The sequence below is a fragment of the Mirounga angustirostris genome, unplaced genomic scaffold (assembly GCF_029215605.1).
Source record: "Mirounga angustirostris isolate CCGP_5_RB_7025 unplaced genomic scaffold, mMirAng1.0.hap1 SCAF_11, whole genome shotgun sequence".
Lineage (NCBI taxonomy): Eukaryota > Metazoa > Chordata > Mammalia > Carnivora > Phocidae > Mirounga > Mirounga angustirostris.
In genome coordinates this window covers 111,461,414-111,480,420 of record NW_026991719.1, presented here as the reverse complement: position 1 = coordinate 111,480,420, position 19,007 = coordinate 111,461,414, and the positions used below count along the sequence as shown (strand labels likewise).

General features: G+C 46.6%; 1 protein-coding gene across 2 annotated transcripts in view; it reads right to left on the bottom strand.

Annotated features, from left to right (window-relative positions):
- Positions 1 to 13,211: 13,211 nt before the first annotated feature.
- Positions 13,212 to 19,007, bottom strand: part of SLC9A6 (solute carrier family 9 member A6) — a 51,925-nt gene continuing 46,129 nt past the window's right edge. For both annotated transcript variants that reach the window (XM_045883061.3, XM_045883012.2), the window contains one exon: positions 13,212 to 15,924. In XM_045883061.3, coding sequence (XP_045739017.2) covers positions 15,652 to 15,924 — 273 coding nt within the window. In that variant the 3' untranslated portion in view covers positions 13,212 to 15,651. The remainder of the gene's footprint in view (positions 15,925 to 19,007) is intronic.

Sequence of the window (19,007 nt, the reverse complement as noted above, 5' to 3'; positions counted from 1 at the left end):
GGCACCCCACTGAAATGCAGCACCCGATGCCTTCACTTACTATGCCTAGGCTGGCGAGTTTCCACCTGCCTCACTTCCAAACTCTCAGTTCGGGCCCAGTGGCCTGGTTGGGTCATCACTGGGGACTGGAGGCTGAGGCTAGACTTCGTGCAACATCCGGATGTGCATGCAGGAGGTGCTCAATAATTCCTTGACAAGTGAACGAACGAATGAATGAACCAATGAATGAATAAACGAACAGCTATTGCCCAAGTCAAGTCCTTTGGTGTTTGAAGTCCAAGAAAAGAGACCCCTTCTCCCTCATCTCTAGAGCTCATGATGTTGGGGGGCATTAGATGAGGGGACCCCTCTGAAAGTCCACCTGGGGGGGCAGAAGGTCATCCCCCAGCACTACCTGTCGGCCTTTGGGTCCTGACTCCTGCTGGTCCCACCGGGGCTGCTGGCCTGCCCACCACCTGCCTCCCTAGGAGACAGCTCTCGCACAAACAAACTGGGGCTTTTGGGAGCCAAACTGCTCTCTGCAGACGCATCTTCATCCAGAGGGCCATTGCTCCAGCTGCTAAGGTAAAAGAGGGGTTAGCCAGTGATTCAGACCCATGTGCTTCATGGGGGGAAGCCATTTATTTTTATGTAAACAGCATATGGTGCTCATCTACCCCTCAGCTGGAGGCTGTGGGGATTCCTGGCACGGGGGTAATTTTTAAGTTTCAAAGTTTCTCCTGGATCCTGGAAAAAACAAAACAAAACTGCAGAAAACACAGGAGGGGAAATCATCTTGAGCCATCCGTAGCAGTTCCGAAACCACGAAGAGCATCACGAGCAGATCAGAAGCTCCAGCAGAGGACTTGCTGGAGAAAGGCCCCAGCAAGGCCCTGCCAGGCTGATACGGTGCCGGTTTCCCCACCCGGAGACACGGCGTGGGGATCAATGGGCGCACTGTCTCGGCTGCTGCCTGCCCGGAAAGCCTCAGCCTCGGGGGACCCCGGGAAGGGGCCTGTGGGCTACGTGAAAACTGACAAGACCCTTAGAGGTTTCCAGCTCTCCTCCAGAGGAAGGCTTGACTTGGCTCCGACTACAAATACTGTCAACCACATCATAGCTGTTTCACAAAAGCGCTCAGAAAATGGAAAATGTTCAGGGCATTTGTGGGAACCAAGAAGGAGCCAAACACAAACATAGTATCATTTTTCCCACCACCCAAGGAGCCACCTTCCCAAGTCTTGAAGAGGCAGAAAGTGGGGCAGGGGGTCTCGTGGCCCCCTGGGCAGGCCTCTGTGAGCCCAAGGCATCAATCAGCCACTGCTTATGATGAATAATAGTGATAACATCCATGACAGCTACCATTGACAGAGTGTTCCCAGTAGCCCAGACGCCGTCCTAAGTAGCTGTGTGACCTCGGACATTCCCTGACCCTCTCTGAGCCTCAGTTTGTAGCTTATCTGTAAAAGAGGGATAACAGCAGTGCTTCGCTCAGAGGGCTGCCGTAAGGACTCAGCGGGGCGATGTGTGTGAAGGGCTTAACCGTGTCCCTGGCCCCCGTTGGGTGCTCTGTACGTAAGTGGCAACTAGTCCACGTGAAAAATATGCAATGATTAGGATCGAAGGGGGAAACGAGAATAGACCCTTTCAATTCTCTCCTGACCCCCCAAGAGGGCAGGCAGGGCAAGGGCTGAGCCGGCCGGGCGGGAAGCACGAAGCCATCCCTGGTGGCTCTGTGTGCCCATGAGCGGCGACTCTGAGCAGCCTGCCTCTTCCTTCCTTCCGGCCAGGTCCACCTTCTACCTCTCCCTGGATAACGCGACTGTGGCCCGCCTCCCCGGTGAAAAGCTGCTGGTGGGCCATCTTGCCGGGCTGTGTAGCTGTGAATCAGAAATGCCAAGGCATCCCAAAGGAAAACCCACCCCTTCTGTGATGGCCCACCCAAAATAATGCCCCCAGAGGTATTTCTGAGGGTAAAGCAGAAGAGGGAACAAAAATGAGGGGCAGCAACTGGACCAGTGAAGGGAGCGTTTCATCTTGGTGCGTCGTCCTGCTCATTCATTTCGTTCTTGGTAAGTATCTACCCTTTGCTGCGTAACATGCCACAGGCGGGCGGGGAAGGATGAGGTGACTGTGCCTGAGGGGCGCACCGTCTAGCAGGGGAGCTGGACGAAATAAATGAGCCCTTCCAATGTGCCCTGCAAAGTTCTCTGCAGGAGAGGAGCACGGCGGGGGAGAGGGGGAGAAGGGGGGGCAGCGGGCCCCAGAGGAATGGGCCCCGAGCTCATCCTGGGAGCGTGTCTGTTTTAGTCGGAGAAAAAGCCAGCAGCAGCAACAAAAAATAGGCTTTGATGAAAACAAGTGGAACTCAGCAGCTCAGGAAACCAAATGCAGCTGGTGCAGAGCCCGTTCCTCTGGGTCCTGGTGATTCTGGTTTTCTTTCCTGTCCACCATCCCTGAGCCTGCCGATTAGGCTCTCGCCTCCAACCCTCCAGCAAGAGTTCATCCTTAAGAAAATGCTCACGATTTGAAGTTACAAAATACAAAGTAAAAAGACAAAATCCTGTAGATGGTGGGATTCCAATTTTATAGGACACTTTGTTTCTGTATGCGGGAGTGCAGGTGCATATCCAGCAAAAGGACTGGAAGGAAACACATCAAAATGTTAATGAGGGCTGTCTTTGGGAAGCATTTTTGTATCTTCCTGCTTCTTAAACATTTACGTTTTCCCACACTGAACATGTATTCATCTTTATTGTCTGAAAAATACTGTTAATTTCAAAAGCAGAGGGCCAGCAAAAGGCTCATGCTGTAGGACTCTGTTTATGTGACATTCTGGAAAAGGCAAAACTAGAGGGACAGAAAACAGGTCAGTGGTTGCCAGGAACCTGGGGTGGGGACACAAGAGAATTTTTTGGAGTGATTAAAAATGTTCTGTGTCCTTCTTGTGGTGATTATGTGACTGTGTGTTTTTCAAAACCCATGGAACTACACATGAAAAAGGATAAGTTTTACTGTATATAAATTGTTCCTTAATAAATCAGAGTTTTTTTTTTGTTTGTTTTGTTTTGTTTTTTTTAAGTTAGAGTGCGGATCATTTCTCCAGTTCTATTATCTTGGGAGAATCCGATAAACATAGGAAGATAATGAGTATTTTGGAGTATACAATTTCGAAAGGAAGACCACAGAAACATAGACGATTTTCCTACGCCTGTCAGTCTCCCCAAGTTCAGCCTTAGGTGGCTGGGGCTTGAGTTTTGTTTTTCGTTCTTTGCTCCCTTTTTTTAAAAAGTCACTTGAGACCAGGATTTATGTGAAAGACATAGTTTTTCTTGGTATTTAATGAGGTGACTTTAGTATGAATTCAAGTATATGATTTACAACTGGAGTGGTATCTTTATGAAACATTTACATCTGTGACAACACCTAATAAAACTTTTTATTGGAAACACTGCTTGTATAGTTAGAGCAGACTGTCAAAGTAATCCCCCTTGGACCAGACGCATCAGAAAATGATCACTGTTGCTGTTGTCAGTCTTATATCTACATTCAATCAGATGGGGAATCGAGAATAGGACAAGCCAAGGACATCATTTTCTTTATGAAGCTTGCAGTTTTCCTTTACTGCAAGGGACACAACATAAGGACTCTCTTAGAGTAGGAACCTATAAGAGCCCGAAGCTGGCAAGAAATGACGATTATCCATAGAAGGCAAGAGGGAGGGCGCCTGGGTGGCTCAGATGGTTAAGCGTCTGCCTTCGGCTCAGGTCATGATCCCAGGGTCCTGGGATCGAGTCCCGCATCGGGCTCCCTGCTCCTTGGGAGCCTGCTTCTCCCTCTGCCTTTCTCTCTCGCTCTGTCTCTCATGAATAAAAAAAAAAAAAAAAAATCTTAAAAAAAAAAAAATAGAAGGCAAGAGGGAATACCTAGACACAGACCTTCCCTCATACATAAGGACCTGAGAGCTTACTCTATGTACGGCATAGGGACAGGCACTGTGATTCCTGTCCCGAATGACCAGGGTAGGCCCTGTCCAGTTCAGTCATGTCATTTAAATGTTTGCAATTGCTTTGTGCTTTATTTAATAGAGAATCAGATCATTGTCCATCATTATGACATTAGCTGCTGTATAACTGAGATAGAATCCAGGGCGCCTGGGTGGCTCAGATGGTTGAGCGTCTGCCTTCGGTTCAGGTCGTGATCTCCAGGTCCTGAGATCGAGCCCCAGGTTGGGCTCCCGGTTCAGCAGGGAATCTGCTTCTCCCTCTGCCTTTCCTCCCTGCTCGTGCTCTCTCTCTCTCTCAGATGAATAAATAAAATCTTTAAAAAAACTGAGATAGAATCTAAAGCTACCCTTTGGCTTCTTCCTAAGGTCAGCAACAAGAGAGAGTTCTGCCATAATCCATCAATGCTAAAGAGAGGCGGTGGGTAACTGGCTCAGTACAGAGAGGAGAGCTGTCCCAGCTCCTTTTTAATTTGCCTGTAAATTCTTCTGTTCCCCTTACAAGTGGTTCCAAATGCGTGGTACAGAAACTACATGTACAGATGTTTCTGGTTCAAATAAAATCAGTTGAGAACTCACAGAAAAATACTGAGAATCAGGAAATTTCTAAGTGATTGATCCTGGAAAAGGGCATAATGAAAAGGGGGCATGGAGTTCCCCAGAGGAAAAAAAACCCAAAAACTGGCCGTGTGAGTCTGCTTGATTTACAAACTAGGATTTTGGAGCTCTAGGCCCATCTAGCTAATGGCCCACTGGTCATCCTCACTCGGAGACCCACAGGTACCTCATGCTCAGTGGGTCCAAACCTGAACTCCTTCCCTCTCCCTCTCCCCCGACCTGCTCTTCCTGAATGGAGCCACCACTCATCACTCACTCGGGCCAAAAACCTGGTAGTTATCCCGAACGTTCCACTCTCCCTCGTCTCCCACCTCCAAGCAGTCAGGAGGTCTCTCCTAACCTGCTTTGGCCGTTCTCTTACCATCACTGTTGGGCAGTGATGGCTCCATATTCCTGGACCCAGTGGATGCCCTTCGCACTTGATGGGCATCTTGACTTGATCTCTTGACTGATTTTGACATTACTGACCATCCCTTCTTTATGAAAATTCTTTTTCTCTCTTGGTATCTCTAACACCACTCTCTTCTTGTTTCCCACCAACCCCTCAAGTTCTTCCCTCCCAGTCTCCTTTTATTCTACTTTCCCTTTATTTTTTTTAAAAAAGATTTCATTTATTTATTTGTGAGAGAGCGCGAGGGCAGGGGGAGCGGCAGGCAGAGGAAGAAGCAGGCTTCCCGCGGAGCAGGGAGCCTGATGTAGGGCTCGATCCCAGGACCCTGGGATCATGACCTGAGCCGAAGACAGATGCTTAACCAACTGAGCCACCCAGGCGTCCCTCTACTTGCCCTTTAAATGTCACTGGTTTTGTTTGCTCTGGTTTGGTTTTGGTTTATTTCATATTTTATTTCTAGGGCTCTTTCTATTGTAGACCAAGATCTCTTGGTGATCTCATCCACACCCAAAGCCAAGATCTCTCTCCTGTGCTTCAGGCTCAGAGATCTAACACATCCTTTAAAGCTCAACTCACTGCCCCCTCGCTGCAGCCCTGTCTCTACCACTCATCTGTGAGCTCCTCGAGGGCACAAACCTTGCCTTATTCACCTTTGAATTCCCAGTAGCCAGAGTAGGCAGTCAGACAAAGTTTGTTCAGTAAATAAATGGTTAGTAGAATCAAGTAATTAGCCACCTATGAAAGGTAGAGGTTTGACCCCCACTACTTACATCACTACCAACGGGTCAGAAAAAGTACAGCTCAGCTGGATAGAGTACAGAGTAATGAGAGCAAAGCTGCTGGCTCCATCATTCCACAGACCAGCCAGCTTGTCCGGGACGGTAGCCATAGGCCAACTTTGAACTCTGAGCAGCCATCTTGAAAATGTAATGTTGGTCACCAAGAGCTGTGGAGGAGAACAGAGAATCACTAGCCCCAAGGGCGGTAGGGTCTGGCCCCAGCACATCATCTTCCTCTCCTCTTGGTGTCTCCACCTGAGCTCCCTTTGTGGGGTGGGGTTGGTGTTGGTTCAAGAAAACCTTGGAGAGAGAGAAAGAGAGAGAGAGACTTTTCTCCTTCTACAGTGTCTCCAGGGGCTATGCATCTCACCCCAACCTCTCCCGGGAAAGTCTAAGGTGAGCCAAGAAAGTTTTCTTTATAGTGTGAAGGGCATACTTCGTGAGATTCTGAGTTTAATGCACATTTTTAGGTCAGCACATTAGTCCTACAATTTCTGGGCAGAGGACTAAAATCCTGCTGAGGAAGTACTGTAATCGTGAGTTAACAGAAAAGCATTTTTAGGAAATACCTATCAGGACCAACATTACATTGAAAACAAACAAACAAAAAAACCTGACACCTCCCTGCAGGTCATCTTTCTCTCAAGGTAGTTCTGAAATGACTTTCCCCAACGACTCCAGAGGCAACGAAGACTCCATTTTGGAAACATTGGCTGGGTGAGCTGGTGACTCACACCTCAGATGAATTAATAAAAGTTAAGAAAACAAAAACCAGATGTTTCCTTCACTTTGCTATAGGCCTCTATGCTTTCTTTTGTCAGTTACACTGTCCGTTGCCGATTTCCTTCTATTGAGGCAAAAATCAATTTTTAAAAGAGTTTGAGTCCCCGCGTATCTGATGAACTCTGCCCCCACCGTTGCTATTTGGCTCAAACTTCCACAGAGGCTGCAGCCCCAGCAGCGACCGTCTCAGCAAGCCAGTGGCACAGAGGGCTTGAGAACAGCAGACCGGAGAGCTTGGGATTTGCTAGAGAACGCTGGCGACAGCCCTTGGGGAGAAGCAGGGTGAAGCTGTCTCCGTGCTCGCACGTCAACCTCCACGGAACCAGCAAGGGTCTCGCCAACTAGCCGTGGCTTCCTCTCCAGATCCAGTATTCATTCCTTGGCCCTTGACCCTCCTGGAAAATGCTAAGAACTGCATTTTAGAGAGCCCGCAACACATATTTTCATTCTTCTGGCCAGACCCGTGGAGGATACACCGAAATCCAGAGTGACGCACTTTTTAATTTCCTAATCACACCACCCATCGTTCCCTGAGAACTTCGGAAGCTTTCTGCTTTTTGTAAGGAGGGAAAATAATTTATTTTTTCCTCCATCTATTGTACTTGGGTTAGAGCAATTATTTTCCCTAGACGCCACCCACAGCAGAAAGCTCCAGATGTTCTTAGGTTATAACGGGAGAATGGATTACAAGTCCTGGCGTTTCTCAAACTTGGCATCCTCCCTCAACTTTCTCGCTGGGGGCCCTCAGTCCCCTTCTCCCACCCCCTTCCCAACTGGGCTCTGTCTTTCCTTACCGCAGGGATCCAGGGGCAAACTTAGATTTGTACCTTGACGGCTCCATCTCTTAACTTCTTTGTCATGAAAGTATTTTCTAGAACTGCACTTACTGTCATTCCGCCCCCCTCATTTGCCCAACCCCAGATGATGGGGTGTCACTGTAACTGCCACCCCCGCCCCCCAGCCCCTGGTCATTCTCTACAGTTAGTTGCTGAGTCCTGCCGAGTCTACCCACCAAATGACTCTTCTCCCGTCCGGGCCAGCTCTCTCACCTAGCCAAGTGTTCTAACCACTACCCCTGCGTCCACTTTTGCCCTTGTCTGGATAATCCATCCTTCCTACTGCAGCTGCAAGGAGAGCGACCTTTCTAGAACCCAAATATGATCATGTCTTCCATACACTGCCACTCTCCGGAAATGGAGTGGGCATGGTGCCCTGGGAAAATTCCTGACACCAGTGAGTAACGTCTAAGTGCTCAAGTCATAGGCACGGCAGGGCCTTCCCCGCCTCCCGATCTTTTCCCTGGCCGTGCACTTATCATCTGGACTCCCCTCCATCATGGTGCCGTGTTGCTAGTCTTCCCCACTGGGCTGTGGACTGTGGATCTTCCTCAGTGGTGTGTCTGCAGCACTGGGAAAAGTGCCTGGCACAGAGCAGACATTCAGAACTAAATAGTAACAGAGACCACATCCTCTCCCTCGAAGGCAGCATGTTAGCGACCTATTGCTGCCCTAACAAATTACCGCAGACTTAGTGGCTTCGAACAACACCCGCTTGTCCTCTTATGGTTCTGGAGGTCGGAAGTCTGACTGGTTTTACTGGGCTGAAGTCAAGGTGTCAGCAGGCTGCATTCCCTCTGGAGGTTGTACGGGAGAATCTATTTCCTTGCCTTCTCCAGCTTCCAGAGACGGCCTTCCTTGCTCTTCCAGTCCAGCAATGTAGCATCTCTCTGACCCTGCTTCTGTTGTCTCAGCTCTTTCTCCGAACGTGGCCCGGAAAGGGTCTCTAGTTTTGTGAGCCTGTGCGATTAGACGGGCCCAGGATAATCTCCCCGTCTCGAGATGAGCTGGTTAGCAACTCTGGTTCCACCTACAGCCTTTGCCATAATTCTCTTTGCCATGAAACCTAACATAGTCACAGGTTCCCGGGATGTCCCGCGGACATCTTCAGGGACCATTGGTCTGCCCACCGGAAGCAGCAACGGGTGAGGGAATTCCATCTGAAGTTCCTTGCTAATGCTTTTCACACAACTGCAATGCTTTTACCTAATGGGCCATAGTTGCCTGGAGATCAAAACTGTGACTGAGTCCCCTCCGTGTCCCCAGCGCCTGGCCCAGGGCTCAGCCCATTTGACATGTTCAGTGTTTGCCGACTGGAAGTTAGGGAGTGAAGTGTTGGTTGGCTGGAATGTTTAAATATCAACCTCTTGGGCGCCTGGGTGGCTCAGTTGGTTAAGCGACTGCCTTCGGCTCAGGTCGTGATCCTGGAGTCCCTGGATCGAGTCCCACATCGGGCTCCCTGCTCGGCGGGGAGCCTGCTTCTCCCTCTGACCCTCCCCCCTCTCATGTGCTCTCTGTCTCTCTCATTCTCTCTGTCTCAAATAAATAAAATAAAATAAAATCTTTAAATATCAACCTCTTGGCTCCCCTGAGAAAATGGAGCTTCGGTGGTCGAGGTTTCAAGAAAGTGTTAAAAAAAATCAATTTTGTAGCACAATCAGGGGTCTGATTGCCATTGTCTTGCTTTCTCACACTAAACCAGCTCTACAGTTAAAAAAAAAAACAAAAACAAAAAACAAACCCAGAAAACAGGCATCTTCCATTATTTGACAGAAGTCTTCCAGATTTTTTTCAGACAAAAAACCCCCCAACAAAACAGCTCACGTGCTTTTTTGCCCAGTCTACACGGGAACACAGCTGTATAGGAAATTCAAATGAACAAAAGAAAAAAAAGCATGCAATAAAGCCTCGTGACTCCCAGAGCAACCAAGAATTGAATACTTCTCAAGCAATTTTTGTAAGATTAGTATTTAAACACACAGCGAGCCACCTCAGTTCCAACAAATCTGGAGAAATTAAACCTTGTTTCCAAGAAGGGCTCACTGAGCCTTCGATGCATTTTTTTCATCACTGCAAAAGAAATAACTTGCACAACTACTGTGTCTCTTTAGTGGGACCCAGCGCCCATCAGCCAGCACCAAGTGGAAAATGAGTAGATCTGGGGTCCAGGCGGACGCCAAGGGCAGGACTCCCCGGCTACAGCTACAGTATGGTGCATGGAAGAAGGAGAGAAGCTCTTTCACTAGGCAGACAGAATTGTCCAGAAACTGTCGGGTTTCATGGAGTTCCGGCTCCAGCCAGGACAGCCCCAGCTAAGCCAGTTCTCAGAGTTCAGTCTTCACCATGGCAACGGCTTGGGACGCCTCCAACTTGCTGAACTGGAGATTTCAAAAGAAAGCAGCCCAGAGTCGAATCATGGTCTCTAAAGTGTTTTCCATATTTTACTCAGATAGCACCTCATCAGCAAAACCTTACAGAGTACTCAACCTCAGTTTCAAGAGCCTTCGGAATCCTGGTCAAAATGGTCTCGATGTACATCACTTCATCTTCTCCCCCAAACAGGGCTGGCAGCCACACGGGGCTGGAATCAGAATCCAGTACCTACCACAGTGCTGTTCCTGACAGTACCTCAATAAATGTTTACTCAGTCAGTCAGCTGGCGTCATTTTATAAGGGAAGAAACAGGCCCAGAGGGGTTTAGGGGGCTTCCCAAGAGCGCCCAGTGGGAGGCAGGGCGGGGCCTCTGGCCTATTGCTTCTCCTATTCCACCACGAAGGCCTTCCAGATCCAACTCAGTAAACGTCAGGAGGACATTTTGCTCCTTTTCGACACACATTTGTTGAGCATCTACCCTAAACCAGACCTTTCCGCCGCTCTTTCCCTGTTTGCGGTCTGTCTGGCTGGTTCCTTCAAGCCTTGGTTTTAACATTACCTCCTGAGCCCTCCCACACCCCCCCTGCTGCCTCCTCATGCCCATCACCCTCTACCACATTCGCTACTTGTCCCTTATCCCAATCTCTAATTATTTTGTGTGCGCATTTATTTATGGTTGGCCTGCTCCGACGGGAATATAAGCTCTGTGAGGGCAGGGGGCCCGCCCAGACTTTCTGGGGACAGTCAGCCCATGGCAAGATGAGGGAGATGTGGCCACTGAAACAAAAAGCCAACATGGTCTCAGGTGCATTCATAAAAAAGTCTAGAACAAGACTCCTGGTGCATGTCCAGAAGACAGGAAGAGATTGGGGCTGTTAGCTTGGGGGCAGAAAGACCCAGAAGTCATACTACCAGCTCCTCTTTTTAAATGTCTACAGGCTGTGAGCGAACAGAGGGCATGGACTTGCCTTGCGCGTGTGGCTAGAAGGGGCTGAAGGGGAGGAAGTCACAGGGGCAGGTTTGGCTTTGAGGTGCCCCTTGTTACAATCGGTGGGCACTGTCTTCCACACGGACACATAAGTGCTAGGAGGGTAGCCTGCGTCGACCTTATTCCTCGCTCTGTGTATATAGCACAGCACGTGGTATGTCTTGTCAGTAACTATTTGATTGGATGAAGGTTGGGTGGAAGGTCGATTACAGGTGGCGAGTTGTCACTGTTCACTCTGCCCAGAATGCTCCTCGTCCTCACCCCCCTTCATCTGGGTGACCCCTTGCTTAGCTTCGAGGTCTCAGCTTCAATACCACTTCATTAGAAGATCTGCCCTATTCCCTTACCGCCAGGCAACAGTCCTCTCTCCCAGCCTCCGGTACTCTGCCATCACAGCCTTTATGGCTATTGTATTTTAGGTTATTTGCCAATTATTTAAGACAGATATTCCCCTACTGGAAGGCAATCAGTCTTTCTGTAGAATATGCTCTGTGAGAGCAGGGATCGTTGCAGGATCGTTTGCTACTATAGCCACTGTGTGTGGCACGAAGTAAGCGCTCAAATATTCCTTGAATGAATTCACTTTATAGCTAAGGAAGCGGAAAGGCTCAGCAAAGTCAAGTAACTAGCTGACACTGTGTAACAGCGGAGGCTGGATTTGAAACCAGATCTGTGTAACTCCACAGCCTGGGATTTTTCTACTACACCCAACTATGTGGACACAGAGCCACTGTTCAGGACCACACACTCTGCCACAAAGGATGGACCCCCTTGGTGAAAATGGCGGGAGGTAGAGTGGGAAGGCATGGTGCTAGCCAGGTTGCCTTGCTTATGGGCTCAAAGAGACACAGGAGGGCACTTCACTAAGAATTCGAGAAACTTCCCAACCGGGCAAACTCGTGTCTGGCAGCCAACAGGGCAGCGAATGGAGGGACAGAGCTGAGACTTCATGCCCTTTCCTGGCCTGATGTCAAGCAGGTGGTGGGCAGCAGGATGGAAGTCTGCAATTCTCTGCACCCTCCTTCCAGTTCTCAAGATGGATTAGCCCGCAGCCCGCCACTGGGGCCACTAGAGGAGTGGTTAACGATCTAGACTTTGGATCAAGACTGGATTTGAGTCCTGGCTCTGTCACTTACTAGCAGTGTGACGACCTCCCTGCACCTTACCTTTCACATCTGTGAAATGAGAAGAACAGAATGTACTTTCACAGCATGATTTGGATTAAATTAAAATGTAGATTTTCAAGAAGACCGTGTATACACACAGCCTGTATCCAAGAGGGGCTCAAAAAATGGGAATTGGTATTGTTATCATTTCCAATTTATTTCAAGCCTCATACCTTACACCGCATCATCTGTGTGGGGTGCTTCCCATCAAGGACTGCCTGATGGAGTTAAAACATCTACACTTTCATCTTTTTTTGTTAAGTAAACTTAAGTTTAAGTAGCTAAACTTAAGTAACTCAAGTAAACTTAAGAAAACAACCCCCCAACATGGGGCTCAAACTCACGACCCTGAGATCAAGGGTCGCACGCTCCACTGACTGAGCCAGCCAGGCGTCCCTACCCTTCATCTCTTTACACTCCTGCATTGAGTCAGGTTAACGAATGTACTTGCTCAAATTGAATGTCAGGTTTTATTTGTGAATCAGAAAACATGGTTTGTTTTGGGGCGCCTGGGTGTCTCAGTCGTTAAGCGTCTGCCTTCGGCTCAGGTCATGATCCCAGGGTCCTGGGATCGAGCCCCACATCGGGCTCCCTGCTCGGCGGGAAGCCTGCTTCTCCCTCTCCCTCTCCCACTCCCCCTGCTTGTGTTCCCTCTCTCGCTGTCTCTCTGTCAAATAAATAAATCTTAAAAACAAAACAAAACATGGTTTGTTCCAGAAAAGAAATGTGTGTAGGCCCACTACCTGTGTGTCTCACTGGACCATGAATAAGCAAGCTGGCAACAAAACAGAGTACTAGTGTGGCTGGTGCCTTTACTAGACAAAGTTGCTGTGAGCAAACCCTAACCTATAAAACTGCTCATGTACAGAAAGACAGACCTATCTTTAACTTGGAAAAGGGGGCTATTTGACGAGCATGCTTTCAACTGAACTTGGAACAGCCTTTCTACCTAACCAGACACAGAATCTACTCTCACTATATAATGGGACTGACATTTTCATGACATTATCCGTTACCAAACTAACAGGCTACAAATCAATGTGACAGAATTTGACTGCTTTGAGTCTTATTTCTTAAATGGTCCAATTGTGACCACAAGCAAATATGTCCAGCCTTCCACATAAGCCCCCCAAATTGGCAACCCCGTACATTACGTTCTGGTAGGTTTCTGTCTGTTCTTTTTTTAAGCATTGGTCTTCCCCGCTTTCCCAGTAGGTGTATCGGTAGAAAAATAAATGAAGTCAGCATTCTTTAATTCTCACTAGAATAAACTGTGACTCAAATACGGTGAGTGGTTATTTGCAAGGCTATAATTTTTTTAATGACAGATTTTCCTAAAAGAAACCACTATAACATCTGTCCAAGTACTCCAAGGGAAAACAAAAAATACATACAGATTAAGTCTATTTCTTTAACAGCACATTGCCAAACACGGACGACGAGGATAAAATGCCAAGGAACCTTACAAAATAACTTTAAAAGATGCAATGTTTGAGTCATTCAAACATGTAGGGTTCACAAAGAACAGAACAGTTGAGTCCGAGAGCAGCTCTACTTTGTGCCTGATGGTAACCTCAGACTGTCCTTCATTTGAGTTCACTCAGGTGTTGAAAACCAACGGGTATATGAGCACAGTTTGTTGTTTCTTCTTTGCTTGGAGACGTGCACACAGATTAGAGGAGAGGAGAAGTTTCCAGACGCTGACATGAGCACAGCAGCCTTGGATCCCCTTTGATAAAGTACGAAGGCAGATTTAGTTGACTCAAGCTGTATCTCCCTAAGAAAAAGTCTTATGCATGCTGAAAGAGACGAGTTACTGAACGGGTCATGCTAAGTATTTACAGCCATTTTCCATAAAGTGAGCTCAGTAACCTGACAGAATAAAAAAGGTAGTTGTTAAGTTCTTGTATAACCTCTTACAACTTGAATAACTTCGTGGGTGAATGACGCTGAAGCTCAAAGCCCCTGGAACACACATTAACAAGAAATGAGAGGCTGCCTGAGGAGGCACACGTCCTGTCGAATGCACACGTCACGGGGCTCCTGCATAGCAGGAAAGTCGCTACCACTACGTAACACATGACTGTGCCAACAGTCAGAGCTGCCGCTCGAGGGTACGACGGTAGAGTTCCCTTAAAATCTCAAGGAGTGTTCGCAACAGTTCCGACACCTTGGGGAGAATAAGTACATCTCTTGTACGGAAAGACCTCTTTTGCTGGGCAATGTGAACATCATGTAAACACATCAGTTTGCGAACTGGGTTAAGATTTAAGGCAATGCTACTCAGACCGAAGGGGCGAAAGACCCACAAAAGTTCCCATTTGTCTTCCGAAACATTAACAGGTCAGGATCAACATCAGAACGTATCCCCCTTCTAAGCGTTCAGTGCACCTGCAGGTTTTTTCAGCATTACAAAATAGAATCTACTTTCATTCTCTGAATAGGAAATGGGAAGTTGCTATGTACTCTTCCTTGAAAACTGTAAAAGAAAAAAAACCCCACACCCACACCCACACCCACACACACCCACACGGCAGCTTCGGTATTTCATATTAAAAAGTAACATGGAAACGAAGACAAGTCTAGCCGGTGCGCATAAAGGAACACTGCCCTTACGATAAGCTCCAGAGCGGTGCGCTTCTTTCCGACTGACCTTGATGTAGTGTGAACGATCATGGAGTCATAAATTAACTTTAAACATCAACTACAGACTAACGCATGACAATGAGACACAGTAAAGTTCAAAAATTTTACATTTTGCTCCTGTTTGGCTGCTAAAGAGCAGCGATTTAAATCGATATAAAAAACACCTGACCACAAAGCTTGCTATACAGATAAAGTATATAATTCAAAAGTAAGCAGCAACTGAGTTTCTTATTTAAACTTATCCGATATGGAATATTTACACATTTGGGAAGAGAGATCTCTGAAGCACCGCCCCCTTCTCTTTCCTCCGCTCCTGCGCTTTGCCCCGGCCCCCCGCCAATGCAGACCACGTGCCCTGCGCCATCTAAACCTGTACTTCAGCTAACCTGGCAGGATGATGCGACTCCTTCCTATGGTCTTGGTCTGGGAGAAAAGCAACACAGTCTTGGACGTCATTTGTAGCCCTTCTTTTCTGAACACCAGTGTCCTATAAGTCAGTGAATCTGTTCCTTCATAGCAAGGGGGGGGGGAGAGCCCCCCCCCCCACTTCATTCCCAACTCCAACGGGACAAGATCCGAACACCATCCGGAGAAAAAGGAGAGACAAAGGTCATGACCAAGGCAGTAGCAATGAACGCAAGTTTCCCAACAAAGGAACCTCTCCCTCCATGGGCTTCCCCAGAGATAACACTCCCTCTTTCCTCTCCCTCCCCTCCCACGAAACAAAATTAATTCACGGCACAAGAACTTGGTACTCTGGTTAAGTATCAGGTAAGTGTAAGAAAGAGTAAATCTGTCACTTTGTATACTTTAACTGAGACATAAAGCTAACGGAACACACAACATCACTGTGAAAATAACTTTTTTCTAAAACAGATCCAATCTACACAGTGCAGCCAATGAAACGTAAAAGAATAGTTTGTTCACAATCTGCCTTGTACAGGATATTTATATTCTCTCGATGCCATATAAAGAGCATTTATATAGCTTAAACATTCAGAGACATGCACTGGGACTTTTTAGGTAGTACAAATTTCTTCACAATCACATGTGCAAATTTTACAAATCACTAAGTGAGCATTAGTAAGCTTAGGCTGGACTGTGTCTCGTATTATCTAACAAATTTAATGGGGGTTCAGAATCATCCATAGGAAGAACCAGGCGTGTTCCCCGAATGACCAGTTCGTGGTCCCCAAATGCGAGCTCCCGATCCAAGGCATCTTCAGAACTGTTTCCCATAAACCTCCTAGGGGCACCGGATGCTCCTGATTCGGTGTTCACAGTAGAATCCCCATATGTCAAACTAATATCGCCATCATTGAGAATAAGATCGGAGTCATCGTCTTTCAGTTGCTCCTGGTTCTAAATGCAAATAAAATAAGTCTTAAGAATTGCTATGTGACTCAAGAAACATTTCCAATAGAAGACTTTTCAAGGATTCCCTATTTAAAACCCTTCAGGGCTAGCCTGCTGCCCTCAGGATAAAGCCCACAGTCCTCACCTTGGCTTAAAGGCACTCAACACCCAAAAAACAAATAAAGTCAAAAAATGGGCAGAAGACATGAACAGACACTTCTCCAAAGAAGACATACAAATGGCTAACAGACACATGAAAAAATGTTCATCATCATTAGCCATCAGGGAAATTCAAATCAAAACCACACTGAGATACCACCTTACATCAGTTAGAATGGCAAAAATGGACAAGGCAAGAAACAACAAATGCTGGAGAGGTTGTGGAGAAAGGGGAACCCTCTTACACTGTTGGTGGGAATGCAAGTTGGTAAAGCCACTTTGGAAAACAGTGTGGAGGTGCCTCAAAAAGTTAAAAATAGAGCTACCCTATGACCCAGCAATTGCACTCCTGGGTATTGACCCCAAAGACACAGATGTAGTGAAAAGAAGGGCCACATGCACCCCAATGTTCATAGCAGCAATGTCCACAATAGCCAAACTGTGGAAAGAGCCGAGATGCCCTTCAACAGATGAATGGATAAAGAAGATGTGGTCCATATCTACAATGGAATATTACTCAGCCATCAGAAAAGATGAATAGCCAACTTTCCCATCAACATGGAAGGGACTGGAGGAGATTATGCTAAGTGAAATAAGTCAAGCAGAGAAAGTCAATTATCATATGGTTTCACTTATTTGTGGAACATAAGGAACAGCATGGAGGACATTAGGAGAAGGAAGGGAAAAATGAAGGGGGGGAGATCGGAGGGAGAGATGAACCATGAGAGACTATGGACTCTGAGAAACAAACTGAGGGTTTTAGAGGGGGGTGGGGGGATGGGTTAGCCTGGTGATGGGTATTAAGGAGGGCACGTACTGCATGGAGCACTGGGTGTTATATGAAAACAATGAATCGTGGATCACTACATCAAAAACCAATGATGTATTGTATGGTGACTAACATAACATAATAAAATTAAATTAAAAAAATAAAAATAAAGGCACTGCGTGGTGACTCGGGCCCTTCACCCCCAGCCCTGCCCCCGCATCTGCTTCACCCACTCCAGCCGCCCATTGTGTGCCTGCCATTTGAACTGCTGACAGGTGCTCAAATCACTCACGCTTTCCCTTCCTCCTGTCTCCCCCACCCTCCTTCCTGTGACTAGGGCCTGCTTATCACTGAGGTCTTGTCTTCAAAGAAAGTCCCCTCCTGCTGGAAGTCTTCCTTGATCTTGCAAAGCTGGCTTAGGTGTGCCTCCTGTGCTCTCTCCCGGCGTCCCCTATTTAGCCCTGGCCCTACGGTGCCCTTCACCCTTGTACCACAGCTGCATGCACACTGGTCTGCTCTCCCAGCCCACACTAGCCTCTGAGCCCCTTCTATGCTCTAGTCCGGCCACCGGACAGCTTGGGGCACACAGAAAGTATTCTCCAAATGTGAGTTCAATGGCTCACCGAGTGGATGTATACAAGTGAAGCTTTTACTTCAGTATGAACAATGCCTAGAGTTATAATATCCCCCAATTATGTTGAACCTTCACCGTATACTTGTCTCCCAGCTCAATAAGCTTTTGGTTCTCATGGAGATTTTGTGGCCAAAAAAGTAGAATTAAATAAAGTTCTACAAAAGGGGGGAAAAAATCAAGCATATATATAATGCCATTTTGGTAAATAAAAGAATGTTATATGTGCATAGAAAAGTTTGGAAGGGTAGTCAACAAAAGGGATGTTAGGGATGATCGTTAGCTCTGCGTGATAAAATTGCTAGTGATTTTTATTTTCTTACGTTTCTGTACTGAAATTTTATTATATTGAATATATATTCCTTTTAAGAATCAGAAAGTCACCTTTTTCTAATATAATGCATAAGAATCATTCTAAACACTCCTATGGATCTGGCAAAAAAGTCTGTGACTAATACTCCTTGAGGGAAGAAGAGCTGACACAAACAGCATACATCGGCTCTCCTGAGCTGTGTGTGTTTGAAAGTCTTAAATTCGTCTAAGATAGTCAGATTGAGGAGACTGTTAGACATCAATTCACAACAGTTTTAATTTGCTGTTGCTAGAAATTTGCCTCAGTACTCAAAGCCAGGTGAATTAAAAACCAAACAAACCCATTCCACCAACCAACCATAATGCCCTCCTGCCCTGTATAGTATAACGTGAAGGCCCACCAGGGTCTGTCCCCTCACTGAGTGATACTCGCCAACAAAGCTGGGGGCTCCTTCACACACCAGCAGAGGCTCTTCAGCACCTTCCAAGGACTTTATTAAGTTTGAGGTTTGGGGCAATATCTATCAAATTTTAAAATGCACATAATGCCTTTTGACTCAGCAATTTACCCCTTAAAATCTATCTTATATACCTTTATATGCTTGGATAAATTCATAGGTACAAGAATATTTACTATAAACATGGTTTGTAATGACAAAAAAGGAAAGGAAACAACTTAAAAGTCTATCCGTAGGAGACTGATTAAATCAACGCTGCTCCAGCCGCACTATGAAGCCATGAATAAGGAGAAGATAACGGGTTCTCATGTACTCATAGAAAGGTAGCCACGATCTATCGTTAAAGTGAAAAATGCAAGTAGCCGGACAATGCAATTGTGATCTCATTTGTATAAAACAGTAACAAAGCTATATATGTAAGTCTGTGCAAAGCTATATATACACATGTAAGTAACATGTACTTCCTGTGCATTAGGAAGTATACACAATAAATCCTTAATAAAGACTGTCTCTGGGGGGATGTAGGTGGGAGAAGGAGCAAACTGATCTTTCACTATGTACATTCCATACTGTTTGAATATCTGGCCACAAGGGCGTTAACTTTTATAACTAAAAAAGTAGGTAATTAACAAATGAAAAATAACATTAAAAATTAAGTTTTTTGGTTGTTAGGGATTACATGATATCCCCCCCAAAAGATGCTGAAATCCCAACCATCGGTACCTGTGAATGTGACCTTATATGGAAATAGGGTCTTTGC